This window comes from Canis lupus, chromosome 6 (assembly GCF_048164855.1).
Source record: "Canis lupus baileyi chromosome 6, mCanLup2.hap1, whole genome shotgun sequence".
NCBI classification, from domain to species: domain Eukaryota; kingdom Metazoa; phylum Chordata; class Mammalia; order Carnivora; family Canidae; genus Canis; species Canis lupus.
In genome coordinates, this window is record NC_132843.1 from 42,317,173 (window position 1) to 42,340,398 (window position 23,226).

A 23,226-nucleotide genomic window follows, 5' to 3' on the forward strand; every position below is an offset into this window, starting at 1 on the left:
GCCTGTGTCTCTGCCTCTCTCTTTCTCTGTGTCTCTCATGAATAAGTAAATAAAATCTTTAAAAAACAAAGTTTTAAGAAATTAGTATTAATAAAGAAAACAAAGATGACATTTTCTAGAATGAGTCTAACTCGTTATAATAAAAATCTAAAGTTTTGTTATACTCCTGTATTTGAAATACTTTGCTACTCTAATTTCTTTCTTTCTAGAAGACTTCTCTTTGGGTTGTTACTGACAACCCACTACTTCCTTGTCATAAACTCTGGCTTTAAAATCTCTCACTCATATACATTTCCAGCCCCTGCTGGAAGTATACACTGTGAAAAACAATCCCCATCTCCTTCCCTCCTTCCAGCAACAACCAGACAGGTGCCTCCCAGTGCCCCCTACCTCCTGGTATTCATGCCCTCGTGTGATCTTCTCTCATTGTCTGTGGGCAGGACCCGGCAACCTGCTTCTCCAGCAAAAGTAACGAAATCTCTCTTCCAAGGTTAATTTACAGAAACAGTGGCCTCCGTTTATGGAGAAGGCCCAGCCCACGTGACATGGCCACCCGCCAGGAAAGGACAGCCACCCTCAGTCCCAACAGCTCACAAGCAACTGAATCCAACCCATAACTCTGTATATGAACCTATAAGGAGGTCTTCCCAGGGGTAACTGTGGTCAGGACCATAACTCTGGCCAGCATTTTGTTAGCACTTTGTTGAGCAACTTGTACTCAGATTCCTGATCCACAGAAACTGTGTGGCAGTAAAATGTGTACTGTTTTAAGGCATGAATGTTTTGCTATAATTTTTACTATATAGCCATTAATAACTACTACACCGACATGGGACTCGACCCCAGGTCTCCAGGATCACGCCCTAGGCTGAAGGCGGTGCTAAACCGCTGAGCCACCGGGGTTGCCCACAATACAGTACTTTAAGTAAATTTCTTAAAAACCAAGATAATGTCAGACTTATATTGCCCCGAAGGAACCTAGCACATGACAGACATGCAGGGTGTATGTTCTTTATCTAGCCACTCATCTTCTTAAATTGAATTTGCAGTGCCAAAGACCAATTCCCAATGTACCAGTGAACCTAAAACCTCATTAATATCATGACAGCTCACACAAAATACAGACATTTAGAAACAGTCACAGAAGGGAAAAATAATACAGACACACTTCACTTGGCAACATATACCTTCACTATCCTAGCAAATCCTTCCATTAACAAGTAATTCTTCTCAGATGGGGGGTGGGGTGCTGGGTGGCTCAGTAGAGTCGATAAAGCGTCTACTTCAGTTCAGGTCATGATCCCAGGATCCTAGATCAAGCCCCACATGGGTCTCCTTGCTCAGCAGCAAGTCTACCTCTCCCTGTCCCTATGTCTGCAGTTCCCCCTTCTTACGCTCTGTCAAATAAACAAACAAAATCTTAAAAAAAATTTTTTCTCAGAACTGATTCAAGATTATTTCACCTGTTTCCTGAGGCTTTTTTGCCTAAAATTATTTTCATCAGGTTATACGGCAAAGCATCCAAAGTACTTCTAAGCACTGCTTGAGTTAAAAATACTAAAGGGATGCCTGGCTGGCTCAGTCAGAGGAACATGTTTCTTGTTCTCAGGGGTGTGAGTTCAAGCCCCACGTTGTGCATAGAAATAATTTAAAAACAAAATCTTTAAAAAAAATTTTTTTTAAATACCAAATTATGGCTGATTTTAGCTATAAAGATACCAGACAAGGTCAGGCTAGGCCAGACTTGGAAGTAAAAACAGGTATGGAACAGGAGTAGATGGGGTTTCACTTATTTATATTCTCACTTTGGAAGGTTATTAATTTCCTGAGGTCATAATTCCATGAACATGTGTGAACAATAAGGCAAAAGACAAGTGCCATATGAGATCAAGAGAACTGAGGCAGAATACAGTAGGATCTCAACTCCCCCCGCCCCCCCCCCCAAAAAAAATTCCCTGCCAGGAGGGCTCTGCTTCTGGCCAAGTAATGGCCACAGGAGCTCCTTCCCAGAGGACCCTCCCATAGATAAAACTACAAACTCCGGGTAAGATGTACAGAACAACGATCTGAAAGTGAAGAATGACTGATAGGAAAGGAGTAAGCTCTGGTAAGAAAAGGAACAAAATGGGAAGAGAGCCCTGATTTTTTACAGCTTTCAACCTGAGGACAGGTCCAAGAATCTGTGCTACATGGCAGATCTGCCCCAAAAGAAAACCCCAGTCTTTGTAGCTTAAAGAAGCAAAAGACAGAGTTGAGGTCAATCCAAGGGACTGGAAAACTGGAGGGTAACTGTAGGGGAACAAAGCAGGTGGAGGGTCACAGGAGACATTCGGTGTATACACTCTGCCTACATCTCCTGCTGAGCCCTAAAAAGACACATGTGCAGGCACTTTCTGAGCAGCCCAGCTAAGATTGATGGAATGGAACTGGATTCCACCTGCTGCCTGAGAGATTCAGCATGCAGCTGAAGTTCAACTAGACTAATGTCCTGCTGGAACACCACTACCAGCACTCTCCAGAGCACCACAACAGAGGGCAGAGGCTCCACAACGTGTCACAGACTAGGCCCATTAGTCCATAAAGACCTGCAGTCTGCCTCAGAAGGGACAGGTATGAGAGTCCAAGCACATGATGAAGGTGAGAAGTACTGGAGTGAAAGCAGCTGCTACTATCACTGTGCTCAATGGCATCGAGTAAAAGGTGCTGATAATGGAAAGACAGGGATTAACAGACAAATGTTTTAAATGTCAAGTGAAATTTCTACTACTGAAAAATATTTTTTCTTTATTGTTAATATTAAAATTCTCTGGATGGACTTAACAGAATGGACATAGCAAGGGAAAGAACTGGTAAACTTTACAATGTATCAGTAGAGATTACCCAATATAAAGATAAGAGGAAAAAAGACTGGGGGGGGGGGGTGGCGGGGAGAACAAGCAGTGGTTCAGGGACCTGTGCGGATTATGAGCAGGTCTAACATACGTGCAAGAGTCCAGGACCAAAAAAAAAAAAAAAAGGTAAAGCATGGGCAGCCCGGGTGGCTCAGTGGTTTAACCGCACCGCCTTCAGCCCAGGGTGTGATCCTGGAGACCCGGGATTGAGTCCCATGTCAGGCTCCCTAAGTGGAGCCTGCTTCTGCCTCTGCCTGTGTCTTTGCCTCTTTCTCTCTCTGCATCTCTCGTGAATAAATGAATAAAATTCTTTAAAAAAAAAAAAAAGTAAAGCACAAAAAACATAGAAGTAATCACCTACAGACATACTGTAATCCAAGATAAAGAGAAATGCTTGGGACAGAAAAAAACGACACATCACATACAGGAGAACAATTCAGATGACCATGGACTTCTCTTCAGAAATAATCGCAACCAGAGGACAGAAAAACACAAATGTCAATCCATACCTCACACCATGCAAAAAAATTAGTTCAAGACATATCATCGACTTAAACATTCAAGTTAAACTCAGAAAGGTTTTAGAAGGAAATAGGAGAGTGTCCCCATGTACTGGGGACAGGCAAAATTTCAGCAAAAATCATAGAAGAAAAAAGTCAGCGAATTAAAATTTACTCTCATCAAAGAACCCTTTAAGAAAATGCAAATGTAAGAATATTAATTACATCTCAATTAAGCTGCTACAGAAAGGAAGAAAGAAGGGAGGGGAGAGGGAATATATAGGCAAGGGGCAGAGGAGAGGAAAAAATACAAAACAGAAATCTGGCACGTATCCAGGATGTTTTTAAAACTACAACTAAATACAGAATTTCCTCAACTTATGAGTGAATGGTGTTACGTCCTGAGAAACCTATTTTAAGTTGAAAAACATCCTAAGTCGAAATGCATTTAAATACACTTAACCTACTGAATGTCCCTAGCTTAGCCTCAGCTACCTTAAACATGCTCAGAACACTTCCATCGGCCTAGAGTTGGGCTAAATCCTCTAACACAGTCTGTTTTCCAGTAAAGTGTTGAATATCTCAGGTAACTAACTCAACACTGTACTGGAAGTCAGACGTAGGATGGTTGTGTGGATACAGCAAGGTTGTGTCAGCTGCTGTCCCTGTGACGGAGTGGCTGACAGGAGCTGCAGGCACTGAGTATCACTGTCCCACATCACCACAGAGTGCTGTACTACATACGGCTAGCTTGGGGAAAGATCAAAATTCAAAACTCCAAGTATGGTTTCTACTGGATAAGGATCACTTTCACAGCACTGTAAAGCCAAAAACTCCTAAGTTGAACGAACCATTGCAATTAAAAGGCAACCAATAAAATCCTGGGCAAATGATCTGAAAAGACATCACAAGACATGATGCATAAATGATCAGTAAATCCTCAGAAGAGTGTGAAATATCATTAATCTTCAGGGAAATACAAACGAGAATCACGAGATGCCACCACCCACCCGCCCAGACAGCGAAGATAGGGTGCAGCCATGGCCCTCATGCACACAGTTGGCAGCAGCAAGAATGCTTCAGAAGCTGTGAAAGACCAGCTGACACTTCTTCACAGAACTAAATACATGTCTACCCTCTGACCCTTCAATCCCAGTGCTTGGTAAAGCCAAGAACTGGCAACTGCCCAGACAGCCATCAACAGAACACAGCATACACACCATGCCATAACCATGAAGGAAGACTTACATGCGCATGTGCATTTTGTGATTCCCAACAAATGGAAGTTCCAGAACCAGAAACACTAATCAATTAACAGAAAGAAATCAGAACAGCAGTTATCCATGGGGGAGAGGGATGAAAGCCAGGATGGCATGGGAAGGGGCTTCAGGGAACTCTGCCCTCACCCTCACAACGTTCCATGTCTTGGAAAGGTTGCCTTATTTGGGTTACATGGGTATGTGCATCTGTCAAAACCCACTCAATGGTTTGTGTATTCCACTGTATGTACTCTGCCACAAGAGGAATAAAAACTATTACTGGGCCCTGGTTAATGATATACATACTGAGTACTTTAAAAACTGTGTGCTAATGACTGTACCTTACTTCTTGGACATACATCTAAACAAATAATTTATACACACATATGTAAATGGATAAATGGACAGATACATGATAAAGCAAGTAGAGAAAAATATTTAATGATCAGACAGGTGGTTGCCAGGGGTGTGGGGTCGGGAGGAGTGGGGGATAGGGGGTCAAAGGTGCAAACTTCCAGTTATAAAATCAGTCCTGTGGGGTAGAATGTACAGCATGGCAAATCTAGTTAGTAATAATGAATTATACATCTGAAAGTTGGTAAGATCACAAGAAAAAAGATATCTGTAACTCTGTATTTACAGATATTGTATGTATGTAAGTCTAATGTTAACTAGACTTATCAGTGATCATTTCACAATATAAACATCAAATCACTATATGCTATACACATGAAACCAATGTCAATTATATCTCAATTAAAATACATATATCCAACACACATAATTTTTCTTCATATTTGTGCCAAAATCCAATAAATGTATAAATTTCACACTGCTGGAAATCAAAATCCTGAAGAATATCAAAAAAATGTTAATGGTAAAAATCCAGATTGTGGATACACATTATTTTCACTGAATAATGCTTGTGTATGTTTCAACTGTTGTGTATATTTAAAACTGCTCATAATAAACAGGGAAGGGGGATTTACCAAGTGCTCATGCCTGTGCAGCGTTCTCTGTAAAGGAGCTAACTCTGCACACACTTCACCTCTGTAATGGAAATCATGTGATACAGTACATTTTTAAATCTTTGTTAATAAAAAGGAAAGACAAAAGACTGGCATGTTTTATTTCTCCATATCCATTCAAATAAGAATTCCAAAAGTTTTAAATTGGATCCGTTAGGAACAATGTGTAGACAAAAAAATCAAAGTCTGGCAGCAGTCTCCCTCTATTAACACATACATATACACACATACACCAAGGCTTAAGGAGTCCCACAGCACAGTTCTAACAACAGCTCCAAGTGCCATAAAGGTATTTACAGCCCATACTTCCCTCTTCAGCTCCAAACCCACAGGGACAACCACCTAGTATGTATTTCGACCTAAATGTCACAAATACCCACTCTTTTCTTCCCTCACCCTGTGTGCCCCTCCCTCTATTTCCCATCCCAAGTGAAAGGTACTAAAGATCCTGCTGTCTGGCCCCAGCCAGAGACTCCAGCACCCAAAGGTCTCCACCAGCCCCTCTTCCTCCCATCCCACAGTTCCTCATTAGAGTGTTCTTTCTGTCCTATATTACTCGCATCTCTCCAGTCATCTGCTAGGAGCTCCAGCATCAGCACTTCCTGAACCAGGATAAACATCCAAATATTACCCAGAAAATGTAATATCCCACTATTTCTGCAGAGGAGACTCTAGTTAAGAATATTTTAATTAGTACTTTTACAAAACAGATTTACTTTTCTGCTGGCTTAACTCATTTCAGGCAAACTTCTGAAGACGATTTATTCACATTGCCTTATCTCTTTCATAGTTAAAGCCAGATAACCCTGAGATCCTTGATTTTCTTCTGGAACTACCACTAGGTCTACATATGTCACAAAATCATCGATATATAAAGTTGGCCACCTTCCCTCACAGAGCTCATATTGCAGCAAAGCTTCCACTTTCATTCTGAAATCCTCACAGCAGTACCTGAGTCTGCAGAGCAGATGTCTTTAGATGCACCACCAGAGCATGGGAGAGGACCTCCCTCCCAGTTCTGCAGGACAGAGCACTTCACACAAGTTACTTAGCCTCCCCCAGCCTTAGTTCCCTTGCTTCTAAAGTGAAGGAAAGGCAGTACCTGTGTCAGAGAAGTGTCCTGAGAGCACAACCACATCTGTCAAGCACTCCCAAGGGTCGCACACAGGGAGCACCCCACAATGTTCACTGCTCCTAGCAGAGCAGCAACAGCATGGTGGTAAATGAGGATCGCAAGTAAATGCAGTCCCAGAATCCCTGCGGAGCACACTGCTGAACAACTATAGGGTACCTATAACTTGTCATCTGTGGACAAACCATCTGAAGACCTGTGGGACCATCTGAAGACCCCTTCCATGGAGGAGTCATCCTCTGACAGATCCAAAATTGGGGCTCCCTACTCTGCTAGTCCAGAATGTGCGTGGAGTGAGCTTGAGTGCCTTCCTATCATTTGCATTCAGTGGGGCTCCCACTTCATGTGTGGCTACTAAGGCTACAGTGGATATTTATGAATCTGGGAAACCACAATAGTCTTGAAATGTCACCAGTGTGACAACTGGCTGCCACTTAGTGCATCTCTATGGGGCTGGAATACAATCCTCACTTCCTGTTTCAATTTAAATTAACTGCTACTGCTTGTGACTTAACAAGGATTATGCACTCTATGAAGTTGGTTTTTGTTAGTTTTTCAGTATTTGAATTAAAAGGCAACTTAAAAGAAGATATAAAAAAAAAAACACTACTTCCTACATTGTGAAATCCTGTCCTGAATTCTGGCCTTGTCCACTACAGCTGGGAAAGCACATTCTCACTTCTTTTCCATAAGAAGGCTCCTCCACACATACCAGGAATCCAGCCCCTAAACACGACAGGCCAGATCACTGTGCATGATTAGCTAAATCAAAAAAGGTCAGCATGCTTCAGTTCTGGGAACTAAACTATATGACTGCCACACAAGAGAAATACCAGAAGAGATTACTGGACTGTCTGGGATGGCACACAATGGACTCCCAACACACATACTGTGAATGAGTCAGGGAGCCCCAAAAAGCCTACAGCAAACACAGATCTTGCAAGTTTCATGTTTTCTATTAAAATTTAATTAGTATCTTGCAATTCACTACAACATACAGCCAGTTTTAATACGATGTTCTCCCCACAGATCTTCTAGTAAAACTGACGTTCAGGTAGGTATGCCACATTCACCTTGTGGTCTGCTCTGTGCACTAGCACACTGCAGCCTGTCTCTGAAGGGGAACAAGTACCCCAGTACGAGAAGGCAGGAGTACTAGAGAGTGCTGTAGTGCCACAGGAGGAAGCCTGAATTTCAAGGCCACAACACCAAAGCCTCACACAGGGAGGGAGAGGGGGAATAAAACATATAGATGAAAAGTCAACGGTCATATGACTGTCACTGACAACAGAATAAACAGGATAAAAGCAAAGAGTGATTTAGGAGTCACCAGCATATGATGTTTTGTTCACACACTTTGGCAGTGTGTTCAGAAAGTAATTATAACACAGCATGATCGAAGAGAATTACTGGCCGTAATCTGAAAGACAGCGGCCCGCTTTTATCATGCACCTTCAGCCACATACAAACTGCATGACATTCAAGAGATTTTGGAATATTATGTCCTATGCTCTATTTACAAAACATTCAAACAAGGTAGAATGGTAATTATTACATGTTTAAGGAAAAAAGGTGCTTGACAAGAAGGCTTCAGTGCTGTGCTTTTCTGATAACTTTGGGTAAAGCGTTATCAACAATCACGGTTGCTTTAAAGGCTGGAATCTGCTGAAGGGGTGACCTAACTATGCTCCTAGAAATGTACCTATGATCTTCAAGTGGGACCAGCTGTAACTATTCTCTTCAATCTACCTTAAGCTGAAATGAACATACATGCAATACAAGTTTAGGTGAGGCGACTAATGCAAAGGCATTTGTTTGTTATCTTGAGAACCAAACACATTGCTGCTCTGACATACTGCAAGATTCAATGTTTAACGGCAATTTGTTCTTAAATGGCTGTGAAGTGACAAGCCACACAATTTTTATGTTTTCAATTTCATTGATGACATTTTTTCAAGCAGAGCACATCTATTTCTCAAATTTCTTCAGTGAAATTATATCATTAGAAACTACTAACTCATATCATTCCTACTGAGGCAATGGTCTCCTCTCCATTCCATTAATCGTGCTATTTACTGCCTACAGGCCTGAAAGCCTTCTTTGTCTCACTACCTTGTTAAGCACCGCTGCCCCATACTACCACCTCCTGTTCACACCCAAGTGGTCTTCTCAGACTGGCCTCTTCCCATACCAGTGCTCACATAGGTCTGCAAGAACCACCCAACTGAGGTATCATCCTACCCCAGGTGACTCCTTATTGCTGCAATCTGTTAACTAGATCCGGCATCCTAGCATAGAAAACTGCATCACCTCTATCCAGTGTTAGTACTTGAAGCATATTCAAGTATTTGCTGAACGCCAAATGAGCAAATGAATGTACAACATCCACATGAAACACAGATCACTATTTTAAATCTTTGCAAACTTATTAAAATTAGAGATCACCTTCCACAGAAATGATGTGCAACTTTGTATTTGGAGTCAATGGGGAAAATAAAATGTCTTACTTTACACCTTTCCTAAAGTACAATTAATTACCAGATTAGACACTACACACTGAATAAGCATACAGAACTGATACAATTTAGGAAAAACAGGCATATAAAAAACTCACATAAAATGTCAGATTTCACTGAAGCTTGGGAGCAACTCACTCTTAAAACTAGGTTAATCACAGCACAAAGATCCAAACAAGGGGCACCTGGGTGCCTCAGTCAGTGAAACACCTGCCTTTGGCTCAGGTCATGATCCCAAGGTCCTGGGATGGAGCCCTGCATCAGGCTCCCTGCTCAGGAGGGAGTCTACTTTTCCCCCTGCTTATGCTCGCGCTCTCTCTCTCTCTCTCTCCTCTCTCTCTGCCAAAGGAATAAATAAAATCTTCTTTTAAAAAAAGGTTCAAACTAAGTATTTCTACTTATTAATTTTAACCAGATGGAAGTGTGAAACTGAAACAGATTTAATGAAATCCATCTTGACATGAGTAGGTGGTCACTCTTACTCTAGCACCCAGCAAAATCGGGGGCAAGTACTCCCGGCTTCCCAACAGTCTCCGCATCATGAAATGTACCTTATCATGACCACTGGATACCTAAAATACCACACGTGCCACGCAGACCATTCTAACTATGATTCTCCCATCCATAGTCTCATGTGTTAGCTTAATCTTTTAAATGTGTAACAGCTGACTATCAGCTGGCATGGGACCTAAATCCTGATCCTATTTCTCAAAGTAATTCACACAACATCTCCAAGCAACAGCTGTGTAATTTTTATAGTATCTCTAAAAATATAGAGTTCAAACATTAAATGAATTTCATCTAACATTTAGGAATTTGACTGAACAAAATATAGTCAACTCAATTCATGTTAAAGAAGTAATTCAGCAGAAGGCAACATTCAAAATGAGTAATCCAATTCATAAAAAATAAAAACGTTTTGGGGCTGCATTTTAATTCTAGAAGTTCCCTCTTTTTTCCTCAAGATATAATACCTGCAACTAACCACACTTATAGTATTCTTTTTATTATTATTTCCCTACCACTAAAAAGGATATTCTTTTGGCTAAAAATTTAGAAACCATAGTTTTCTCAGGTTCCTGACATTAATTCTCAGTCCTACCCAACTGTAACCAAGAAAGACTTTTCTGAAGTGGCCTCACATTGCCATCCCCCCTTTTCATACTGTTACTCTGCAAGTCCTGTTGCTAGTGAGACAGATAGCTACATCTCACAGGAAGTACTCCTCATTGAAAAACCCAATTTTAAGATACTTTTTGCCCTTGGTGACAATCATAACAAAGACTTATACCATCTGACCAGTCCATCTAACAGTCAGACGTGCTACTTGATCAGCAGAGAATCCTGAGGGCTTGCATTGAGCTCAACCCTCCTGGGTCTTCAGTGTCCTCACACTTAAAAAAGAAAAGTTCCTGAGATTACACAAGTCATATCACAAAATAAGAGGACCACATACAGCCCCAGTGATGATGTACAAATTCAGGCTGAGAAGGGGGAGGGGAAGAACCCTGACTTCAAATAAGGCTTTTTCAAAAAGTTTCACTATTTAAATTTATCAAATAGCAGTTAAATTATGCTACAGGAGCAACAATGACTACAAATATTCTTCTCCAATTGTTAAGCCTGAAATGAGTGATTTAGCCCATTATGTTATAACAGTTTCTAGGAACTTTTACTTAGTGTAGGATTATAGTTCAAAACTTCTAGATGGCTATTTCTTTTCAAAAGCCACTAAATAAGAACATAATCAGGTGAGGGGCGCATCAGTGGCTCAGTCAGTTGGGCGCACCTGACTCTTGTTTCGGCTCAAATCATGATCTCAGGGTTGAGAGATTGAGTCCCCCCCCCCCCCCCCGCCCCCAACTGGCCTCCATGCTTGGTGGGGAGTCTGCCTGAGATTCTCTCTCCCTCTCCACACCTGCTCTTTCCCTTTCTCTCTAAAAATCAATCAATCAATCAATCTTAAAAACAATCAGGTGATACACACACAGCTGGGTAGCAAAGGGTTAAAGATCACAGCTTATCTTGCTGTTGGACTGGCTGTTCACAGCTGCCACCTTAAGACTTCCATCTCTCTCTACAATGTTCAAATGAAAATGAAAATGAAACATCTGATCAGTGAGATAAAAATGGTAAGTAAGTTGAACAAGTGGCCACAGCTGTTGGTGGCATTGTTTCTGTCATTCCAGTGACCGCCTGGAGCAGACTTAGGGGACCCCCCTCCCCACCCCACATCTCTCTCCTCCTTTCTCCCACACTCTTGGAAGAGACAAGAGAAGTTCTCCAATCATGCATGCCCTGGACAGCACTCCTACCCAAAGTAACCACGTGTTTCTGTTCTAGAAAGAAACAACTATTCTGCCAGTGGTCACATAAGACAATTTAAATCTTTACCCAGAGAGTGTTCTCTAACAGTAGTGCCTCAAAACAAGGTTAACACTGAAACCCAACTTGTTACCCAAACTAGAGGACACTATACAAAATCATCTTTCTTCATCAAAAAGGTCAAGGTTAAGAAAGACTGGACCTGCTCCATATTAAAAGACACATGACCATGAAACCCCACACGCCATCTGAATCAACTCCTGGACCAGAAAATACATTGCTTTCTTTTGCTACACTAAATCAGAACAAACTTTCATAGACAATGCATTAGGCCTACAAGATATATTCTGAGATCATATTCTATGGCGACCCAGATCTGAAGTCAACCTGTTGAACTTTTCATTTAAATCTTTACTTTTTAACCAGTGGCATTAAGAGTTTTCCTCTATTTAATTTTGACAACTATTATCATCTAGTTACATGCTTCCAAATGACCTCAGTCTTTGCAAACCTCTGCAAGGTCAGTATTCTTTTTTTTTTTTTTTTCATTTTTATTTATTTATGATAGTCACAGAGAGAGAAAGAGAGAGAGGCAGAGACATAGGCAGAGGGAGAAGCAGGCTCCATGCACCGGGAGCCCGACGTGGGATTCGATCCCGGGTCTCCAGGATCGCGCCCTGGGCCAAAGGCAGGCGCCAAACCGCTGCGCCACCCAGGGATCCCAAGGTTAGTATTCTTAATTCCTTTTTAAAGATATGGTAGCTGCAAAAGCCTGAAGGAACCAGAGAAGAGTGCCCAGTGGGACCCAACGCCCCTCCACACAGGGTTTCAGACACTCATGTCCCGTGCAAAAAAGTTAAAAAAGAAGGTGCTTCCCTTACAAGAGTATTCCTACACTTTCATACTGTCAAAACTTTACTTTTAATTACTTCAGTCATTTTATTTTTTTAAAGATTTTGTTTATCTATTCATGAGACACAGAGAGAGAGAGAGAGAGAGACAGAGGCAGAGGGAGAAGCAGGCTCCCTGTGGGAAGCCCAATGTAGGACTCGATTCCAGGACCCTGGGATCATGCCCAAAGCCAAATGCGGATGCTCGCTGAGCCACCCAGGTGTCCCTACTTTAATCATTTAAAAAGAAAATATAAATTACACAATCCCTTGCTGTCTTCTAAGCTAATGCGATGCAAGAGTACATGGGAAGAAAGTGAGGAAAGAAGGAAGAGAGGGAGAAAGAAAAAGGAAAAAGAAGACCAAAAAAAAGGAAAAACAAAGTATATCCACAATAAAAGGAACTAAAAATCCTACATAACATCAACTTCAGTGGGCAAGGGGAGGCCTCACCAAGAACATGACATGTAATAAGGCACCTGTCTCGTTAGAGAAGGTCCTGTCTTTGGTAAACTTTTAAAACCAACAAAAGAAATAAACATACATGTTTTAAGTTAAGAGCAAATGACACTCCAGCTTGCATGCATGGACACAAACTACAACTCTGAAACCAAAGGAGAAAGAGTCCATCTACCCAGGGGAAGGCAAGAGGGGTAAAAAATAATAAAAGGAAAATAAACAATATATAAGACCAAAGCTGGAAAATGCAGCCATAATGCCCAATTAAAGATAAAAGCAAAATTACAGAAGCATGGCAGTTAACAGAATAAAACTACTATAATAATATTTGATTCATACAAAATCAATGGATGCTAAACACTGGGTTGCAGTTGCTGGATATGCATTCAGTCTCAAAGCATCACTCCACAGAGCACTTATGCATAATGAAGAGACATGATTCCACATCACCTTAACCCAATGATCAAACCTAACATCCAAGAACTGGAGAAGATGGTCATCATGTGCCCCCACACGATGGGCTGGCAAGAATACAACATCACTACGTAATATAATAGAATATTCTTGCCTCAATGTTTAGCCTACACATACTCAAGCAGAAACAAGCAAGCAGACAAGCAAGCAGAAACAACCTGCAACTGGATAGGACTCCTCCAAATGGCCACGGCAAGAAGAGGGAAGAAAAGGCTGAGGAACTGTTTTCAGAATCTAGATTACGAGAAACCAAAGAGACAGGATGGACAGATGGAACTGATGAATGGAGAGAGGGCAAGAGCAATAAAGATCACACTTTTGGTAAATCTGAGAAATCCTAGGTGAAGACAGCATACTGGGCAACATGGTATCAATGTTAAACACCTACAGTCTGATAACTACATTGTGGCGATAAAGCAAGATGCTCATATTCACATTTGGGAGAAGTATGTGCAGCTCTCAAAAGGTGCACCAAACATACAAAAAAAAAAATTAGAAAGCAAATATGAAAAAATATTAACTACTGGTGAATCTACATAGAGTACATTAATTTTCTTTGTAACATTCTTGTAACTTGGGAATTTTTCCCAAAAAAGTAAATTTAAAGGAATATAAGATATATAAAGCAGTTACATACTAATGAAAAGAGGAGAAAAAGATCTATCCACCATGAACACATTCACTCTACACAATATACTTCAAAAAATATCTAACTAACAGGACTGTAGGGAAATACTGACAATTATTCTTAATTGAATCTACTGTTCAGAACTGACAGATCAAGCAGACAAAATATAAGCAAAAACATCAAAGTCCTTAACAACACAATTAGAAGGCTCAAATTAGAAATACACAGAATACCACCCCAATAAAAGAGAAAATATGCAGGTTTTCTAGCATACCTGAAATTATATAAATAAGCCATGTACTGGGCAAAAGGAAGTCTCATTAAATTCCCGAGTTTATCTTATAGATTATGTTTGATACAATGCAATAAAATTAGAAATAAATAACATAATAACTATTTAAAAATTCCCTAATTTCAAAACCAGAAAGTATAATTACATAACCCTGAGGTTGAAAAAGAAACCAATAAAAATTAAGAAACATTTAGAAAACCTATTAGACCAAAGGCAGAACTTAAGCACATGTATCAAAAAATAGAAAAGGTTGAAAATATTTAAACCAAAAGAAAAAAGCCAAAGAAATAAAAAGGAAGGGAAAAACGAGACAGGCAGGAATCAGTGAAAATCTAGACAAAGGGGATGCCTGGGTGGCTCAGCAGTTGAGCACCTACATTTGGCTCAGGGCATGATCCCGGTCTGGGGATCAAGTCCCATATTGGGCTCCCTGTGAGGAGCCTGCTTCTCCCTCTGCCTATGTCTCTGCCTCTCTGTGTCTCTCATGAATAAATTTTTTTTAAGTATTTTTTTAACCACACATACAGTTCTTTATTAGAGTTCAAAGTACATGTTTAAAACCTAGGATGAGGGGCAGCCCCAGTGGCACAGCGGTTTAGCGCCTCCTGCAGCCTGGGGTGTGATCCTGGAGACCTGGGATCAAGTCCCAGGTGGGGCGTCCTGTATGGGGCCTGCTTCTCCCTCTTACTGTGTCTCTGCCTCTCTCTGTCTCTATGAATAAATAAAATCTTTTTAAAAATTTTAAAAAAATAATAAAACCTAGGATGCTATTAAAAGAATAACCTCTGAAATTATTTAAGATTTGATAATTGCAGCTCCCATAAAATTTTTAATTATACATTAATACTCTAAAGGAAACTAGACAAAGTACACTTTCAAACAGAACTTTGCTTTTCCCTTTCTCCACAACGCAGTTCTGTAAATCCAAGTTTAACACTAGTATCAAGCTTCAGTTTCACAAGGGCAAGGAACTGCTGTTTATCCTACCGCAGCCTCAGAATGTATGAGAGGCTCAGGGCAGGCAGGCTAGGCTGAGAAGGGCTGTGAATCACGATTATTTTCAAAGACAACACTTAGGGGGTATCAATCAAAAGGACTGTGAAAAATACATTAAGGAAAACATCTGTATTTACCAAATGTAGTTTTAAAAATCAGAGCATCAGCCAATATACAAAATCATAAAAATGAACTCACTTTATATGAAATTTCACAAATTTAAGTAGCATATAGCTATGGGACCGAATGGTCAAAATAAAAATTGTTAGTCACTCAGAACTGTAAAGAAAAAAAGACCATGGCAAAATCAGAAACATGCTTCATAGAACAAATGAAAATACCCCCCAAAACTTTTCACATACCTGGTTTTAAGGGGCCAATCTTATTTATCCAACTAAAATATATAAGGGAAAACTTTTTGTGAGCACTATAAATTGCCGCTAGAAACTTCTAATAAGCAAAAAACTTGTGTGTAGGTCAAAAAATTTTTAGTAATAGTACACATTATGAGTAAAATAAGTTATTCCACTAAATAAACTCAGAATCTTAAACAAGCTATTTTTGGTGGTAGACAATAAAAACAAATTCCTTTCTCTTCATTTTGAAAAAATTCAAACTCTTAGCGGGTATTCCAGGCAAATTAAAGTCCAGACTCTTTTACCATTCTCAGCCAGTGAAGTTACTACCATTCCTTTTTCCTTTGGACAATGGCAGTGCCTTGCCTTGAGAGAGAAGGGACAAAGGGCCAAAGGGGAAATAGGGCTTCTTCCTAGAAAGGGGGAAGAAGTGGGTGGGAAAGAGGCACCAAGGGCTACTGAACAGGGGAGGATTACACACTGAGTGATTTACCCACTCCAAGTGAACACCAATGTATAAAAATCCTATGTGTTAAAACACTGGGCTACATTAATAGCAGTATGTATATGACCCAACAGTAGAAATCCTTTTTTATCCAGCTGAGTATCACAAAAAAGCATATATATTTGTAAATGGGGAAAAAAATAAGATTTGAAAATAAATGGTTTAAGTAAGCCCTAAGAGAAAAGACTACAAAATGGCTGCAAGCTGACTTTAGTTACCATTAATTAGACATTCCAGTACGAGTTGTCAAGGGTTAAACAATACACAAAGGGAATGACGTCAGCTTACAGTGTTGATTTCTCACAGGGTTAAATGAGGGAAATCTGCACAACAGAAAAACAACTCCAAAAACATGAACCTAGATCTTTGAAATGCAAATAGAAAATACTGAATTAAAATCTTAAAAAAAACCCAACATCTTGTAAACAGGCATATTACTTTAAAAGCACAGCAAAAACATCATATAATAAAGCTCAGAACATGTAAAACAAAGTGCTATATCTTCCCTTTGGATAGTCCTCTCTATCACAAAAGTACTACTAATGATGGCTGAACAAATCATGAGTTATAATCCAATTTTAAAACACTGGAGACAAAGATCTAGCTCTTCAGTTTTATTAGGGAGGAAACCGTCATTTTTTCCTTAGTATTTAGCTAAGCAAGATGCCACAGTTAAAACTAGCCCCCCGCTCCTTTTTTTAAGATTTTATTTATTTATTAGAGACAGAGAGAGAGAGACAGGCAGAGGCAAAAGCAGGCTCCATGCAGGGAGCCCGACATGGGACTCCATCCCATCTCCAGGATCACGCCCTGGGACAAAGGTAGGGCTAAACCACTAAGCCACTGGGGCTGCCCAAAAACTAGCCCTTTGAACAAACAGTTCAAATGGTCCTTGTAATGCACAAGCTACAATCAAGATACAGGGAGGGGGCAAGTGTTTCCTTGCGTTGTAACCTAACCAGGCAGAAAGCAAAACTCAAAAGCACCATCACAAACACAGGTTACTGATCTGCACTGAAAACCAATGGTGACTTACAACAGGAGTCTCTCTGAAACGTGCTGTTCTCCATTTCATAATGTTTTTAAACCAGCATCATCACATGATTAGAAATGCAAAAGCAACTAAATAGATGTATTCAAAAAATGACTTTAACACTACAATTAGATGGAAACACATACTGTCTTAATTTTTTATTTAAATTCAATTTGACAACATATAGTATATAACACCCAGTGCTCATCTCATCGTATGCCCTCCTTAATTCCCATCACCCAGTTACCCTACCTGCACATAATGTTTTGAAATGAAGAATGATAAATGCTATTTAAAATTTTTAGATTCTACCAAATGCTGATGAAGTTTCTAGTGAAATGGCTAGGAAAGCCAAAAACAAAGAGCACGGGCTGAAACAAAGATTGTACTCCCCCAGCATGAACTAACCTGACCGTGGACAGCTCCCCTTCAATAGTTAGCTTTACTGACTACCTGGGACAGGGGCTTCACAACCAAGTCCTTCTCAATCCCTGCAATAATCATAGCAAATAGGCACTGCTGCTACCCCCATTCTGCAGACGAGGACACAGGCTCAGGTGTTAAAAGGGCCTGCCTAAGGCTATATACAGGCACTCAGTCATAATCCCAGGATTCAAACCTGAGCCATCCGAGGCAAAGGATGCTTCCCTGAACTACCAAGTGTGTATGTGTTTGGTCTTCTTGGTTTCAACTTCAGCCATGCAAAGGTTCTAACAAAATGCAAAAACAGAAACAGAGTTTTAAACTATTAAACAAGACAAACTTAGAAGCAGTGGAAGAGAGAGATCAATAAGAAAAACAAATGCCCCAATATAAAAATGGACAATTCTCAAAGCGTTTAGAGGAAATGGACAGAGATGAAAAATACTCGTTAGCTATGGCAAAGAAATGCAAGTTAAAACAAGATATCCTTTCAAACCCTGATAATTCCGGTGTGAGGAAAAAGGGCCTACCCTGTTGACAAAAGTGAAATGGTATAAGCATTATGAAGAGCTGTTTGTCCTTATGCATCAAGAGTCTTTGAAATGTAGATATCCACTGATTCCACAGAATACATTGTTTATAAGTGTATTATGTAATATAAACGTATAATGTATGTGTAAGAATGTTAAACCAACAACCACTCATGATGATGATGAGAAATTCCAATACAGGACCAACTAGGTAAATACATTTTTCAGGTTGAACCTTATGAAACTGCCAATATTCAGCCACTTGTGAACAGAAATGCACACAGTAATTTTTAAAATAATATGTATATTTTTTTAAGATTTTATTTATTAATGAGAGAGTGAGAGAGAGAACGGCAGAGACAAAGGCAGAGGGAGAAGCAGGATCCATGCAGGAAGCCCAATGTGGGACTCAATCCTGAACCTCTGGGATCATGTCCTGAGCCAAAGGCCACTCAGGCATCCCATATGTATCTATATTTAAAGTTGACTTTTAAATATTAAATAGGGAAAAACAATACAAGAAAAACAATACAAAACACACTATTTTAGGTTAAAAAAAGAAAGAAAGAAAGACCAACAGGAAGAAAATACCTTAGAGTCAATTCTATGCTTGGTACCTTTACACACTGTCTCTAATTTCCTAGAGTCACCCTATAATGTACTGTTACTCTCAGGTCACAGGTTTGGGAGCAAATCTCAGACAGTTTGAATACTTTAGTGAACTATTTGAAGACAAGATTAGAATTCACAGTAGACCTTGTATGTCTGACCTCAAAGCCCACACCATCTCCAAGAGGTCACACTAATACATTCTTTCCTTAAGTGTATTAGAACTAATGTTATTATAATAACAACAGGAGGACTTCCAGAACATATTTTTTAAATTTTTTTTAAAGATTTATTTATGCATGAGAGACAGAGAGGCAGAGACACAGGCAGAGGGAGAAGCAGGCCCCCCATAGGGAGCCCAATGCAGGACTCCATCTCATACCCTGGGATCATACCCTGAGCCAAAGGCAGATGCCTAACTGCTGAGCCACCCAGGCATCCCATTTTTTAAAATATCTTAATGAAATACTGCTTTCAAAGCATAAGAGATCATGAAAATACTTGCTGTATGCCCCACCTCCCCCAAATTCCTATGCTGTAGTCCTCACCCCCAGCATCTCAGAATGGGACTGTATTTGGAGATCAGACCTTTTAGGAGGTGATTAAGGAGAGATCATACAGCTGGCCCCAATCCAACAGGGTTGTTGCCCTTATAAGAAAAGATTAGGACACAGATAAAGGGAAGAGCATGTGAGGACAGCGAGAAGGTGGCCATCTGCAAAGCAAGGAGACAAACCTCAGAAGAAACTGGACCTGCCAATATCTTCATCTTGAACTTCGAGCCCCCAGAATGGAGACATAATGCATTGCTGTATTTACGCCGCCAATCTGTGGTATTTTGTTATGGCAGCCCTAGCTGATGAACACAGTGCTCTTACTCTGAAAGTACTAAATACTGTAAAATCTTAAACCTGACAACCCCCTTGTATTAAAGAAAATATGCCTTCAGATAGATTACCCATAAAGCACCAAAAGAAAATATTTTACAAATACTTTTAATGAAGTATGAAATCTTTTAAAAAATATACCTAAATTTAACTTACTGGAAACTACCATGTTAGTTAAAGAGCACTGGTAGCACATTCAAATTAAACATTAATAACCTTACAACCCCAAAACTACTCATTCTTACATATACCCAATAAAATCACTAAGCACCTAACAAGGTCCTGAATGATGCAGCGGGCAATACCAATGCAGAGCTGAGAAGGCCTTGCAGCTCCTTCTCCCTCGGCAGAGCAGAGTGGTGGTAGTGGCGTGTCTTACAAGTCCAACAAAAAATAATTTTTTTAAAAGCAGAGACCACAAACAAGCAAACAAACAGCAGCAGAGAACTAGGGCAGACTCCAGGTATGAGCACAACTTGGGAGCAGGACAGCAGGTGATCAATCTGACTTATTAGCAGGCTGAGGAAAAGGAAAATGGTCTCATGAGTCATTGAGGTGGGAAATACATACATACATACATACATACATAAGCCTAGAAAGGTTCAGGAACCAGGAACGGGAAAGGCTAAAAAAAAAAATGGTCAAAAACACCTCAGAAGGAGTTCTCCATCAAGCTCCCAGATCCTGTAACCCAAGCAAACAGCCAGACACTGAGCCCTCCTCCCTAGCAAGTTTACCGCAAGGAGGACGCAAACAAAGGCGTTTCTGAGGAAGGCCTATCCGGAATGGCCACCACCAACCACTCACTGCTCTTTTCCCCCAGCTCAGTCACAGAGTCTCTGCAATCCAGTACAACCTCTCAGGCAGCAAGACCCTCTTTTCCTTACAAGAAAAAGACCCACAGACATTAGCAGCTGAAGGTCCCCCTGAGTAAGTCAGACCCACTGGTCTGGCCTACAGAGCCACACTTTGCTGTAAGCTCTGTCCCTCTCTGTAAGCTATGTCCACGGGAATGCACCTCCCAACTCACTGTCAGAGCAAAACCAAACAAATCCTCACACTTTAATCTGATGGCCAAGGACTGTCGAATATTTGAGAAATCCTCCAATTTGAAAGGTAGAAACAAAACAAGGAAGGGAGACAATTTTATAAAACAAAAACAAGACAGGGGATCCCTGGGTGGCTCAGCAGTTTAGCGCCCGCCTTTGGCCCAGGGCGCGATCCTGGAGTCCCGGGATCGAGTCCCGCGTCAGGCTCCCGGCATGGAGCCTGCTTCTCCCTCTGCCTGTGTCTCTGCCTCTCTCTTTCTCCCTATGTCTATCATGAATGAATGAATGAATAAATGAATAAATAAACAAACAAACAAAAACAAAAACAAGACAATGCTGGGAAGAGGAAAAATTTCAAATTATATATAATTAATAGGGAAATATTCACTGGTGAAATAAGCATGTTATTAGAAGGAATATTCATTAAAAAAAACCTTTGAAATTAAAAAACAAAAAAAATCCATAAAACCAGTAAGAGTTGAAAAATAAGATAAATAGGGAAAAAATAGAGAAGAAAAGCTGGTCCAGAAGGCCCAGAAACCTCATAACAAGAGCTCTTCCCTTTCGGACAGCCCATTACCAAAGAAATAATAAATTGCTTAGCATCGAAGGGTATATGCTTCTAGATTTAAAGCATCCATCAAAAGCCGAGCACAATGAATTGGTTTTTACAGACTCATATTAAGACACATCACTATAAAGTTTCAGAGCACCAGGAACAAAAAAAAAGGGAAGTTCCTAAAGGCTTCCAGGAGGAAAAAACAGGTTTCTTCCAAAGGACTGAAAAGCAGAATGACATCCAATTTTTCAGAGCAACACTGGGACCTCAAAGATGCTGAAGCAACACCTTTAAAATTCTGAGGAAAAATCATTTCCAGCTTTTTTTTTTGAAATTTCCAGCCTTGACTTCTAACCACAGCCAAGTTACCAATCCAGAAGAGGCTCTAATAAAAATATTCTTAGATGTTTTCTGAGGTTTTGGGTTTTTTTTTTTTTTTTTAAGATTTTATTTATTTACTCATGAGAGACACAGGCAGAAGGAGAAGCAGGCAGCAGGCTCCATGCAGGGAGCCTGACGTGGGGCTTGATCCCAGGATCTGGGATCATGCCCTGAGCCAAAGGCAGATGCTCAACCATTGAGCCACTCAGGCGTCCCAAAAATATTTTTAGATGTTATAGGTCTATCAGAACTTGCTTCCCATGCCCCATTTCTCAGAAAGCTAGAAGTGGTAAGCAATACAGAAAAAAAAAAAAAAAAAAAAAGCAAGAATTCCCAGGACGGTAAAAACCGCACTGTAAGTTGGCTAAAAAGGTAACTGGTCCGAACTGAACCAGAAGGTTAAAGGTATCCAAGAAAAATAAAAAGATGCTGAAGAATGACCTGGTATGCTTGTACTGAAAGGAGAGGTCACCACTGATGGAAGAGTCTGAGGCTGGGAAAGTGGTTGAGAGAACCGACAGCTAAGCACAGAATACGAAGACTCACTAAATCTAGATACGGCAAAGTCATCTGCAAGGAAAATGTTATGAGTGTACAACAAAGCTCAGCGTAAATGGTATTTCTGTAATCATAACAACTAGAATCTTGGTTAACCAAAATTTGTTACATAAGTGTATCTAGAAGATGAAAAGGAAAGCACACCCTGGGGAGGAGGCAGGGCTAAAAAACAATCCCCATCTTCCATAACCGGAAGTCAAGACAAATTCTGAAACTGGAGTAAGTCAAGAAATATTGGAAATACAAAAAGAAAACTACAGGGGATACCTGGGTGGCTCAGCGGTTTGGTGCCTGCCTTAGACTCGGGGCATGATCCGGGAGTCCCGGGATCGAGTCCGGCATCGAGCTCCCTGCATGGAGCCTGCTTCTCCCTCTGCCTGGGTCTCTGCTTCTCTCTCTCTCTCTCTCTCTCTGTCTCTCATGAATAAATAAATAAAACCTTTAAAAAAAAAAAACTGCAGAAGAAGAACACAAAGGTGGCAGCAGTTCTTCTGGAGAGCTGGATTCTAGAGGGGAAAAGGTACAGGATTCAGGATTCTCTTTTTTTTTTTTTTTTAACTCTAGGCTCTGTGGAACTACTCGACTTCCTAAACTATGTACTACTTTGATAAAAAGAAAATCACAGAATCATGCTTTAGTTTTTAAAAATCATGCTACAGAATTAGTATTTAATTACACAGGAAAGTATTCATAGTACATTATCATGGGGGAATCACAGAACATTATGTTCAATAAAAAAATATATATATATACTGCATAAAAAAAATAGAAAATATACCACAAGTAGTTTTTTCCTGGAATAGTGGAATTATTTTCATTTTCTTATGTAAGCTTTTCTGTATTCTTCAAATCTTCTGTAATATACACAATTGCTTTGTAATCCAAGTAATTGAAAAAGTAAAAGGTCAATAGAGCCCAAAGACCAAATAATTAAATTAATTCTGAT

The 23,226-nt window shown here is 40.2% G+C and overlaps 1 protein-coding gene across 21 annotated transcripts in view; it reads right to left on the reverse strand.

The window, feature by feature from the left end:
* The window catches only part of ENAH (ENAH actin regulator), a 145,303-nt gene that overhangs the window by 80,503 nt on the left and 41,574 nt on the right, over positions 1-23,226 (reverse strand). The window contains exon 1 of one of the 21 annotated variants that reach the window (XM_072830166.1): positions 391-419. The exons of the other annotated variants lie outside the window; for them this stretch is intronic. Coding sequence (XP_072686267.1) covers positions 391-404 — 14 coding nt within the window. The 5' untranslated portion in view covers positions 405-419. Of the gene's footprint in view, positions 1-390; positions 420-23,226 lie in introns of those variants that run through there. 21 annotated transcript variants of the gene reach the window in all.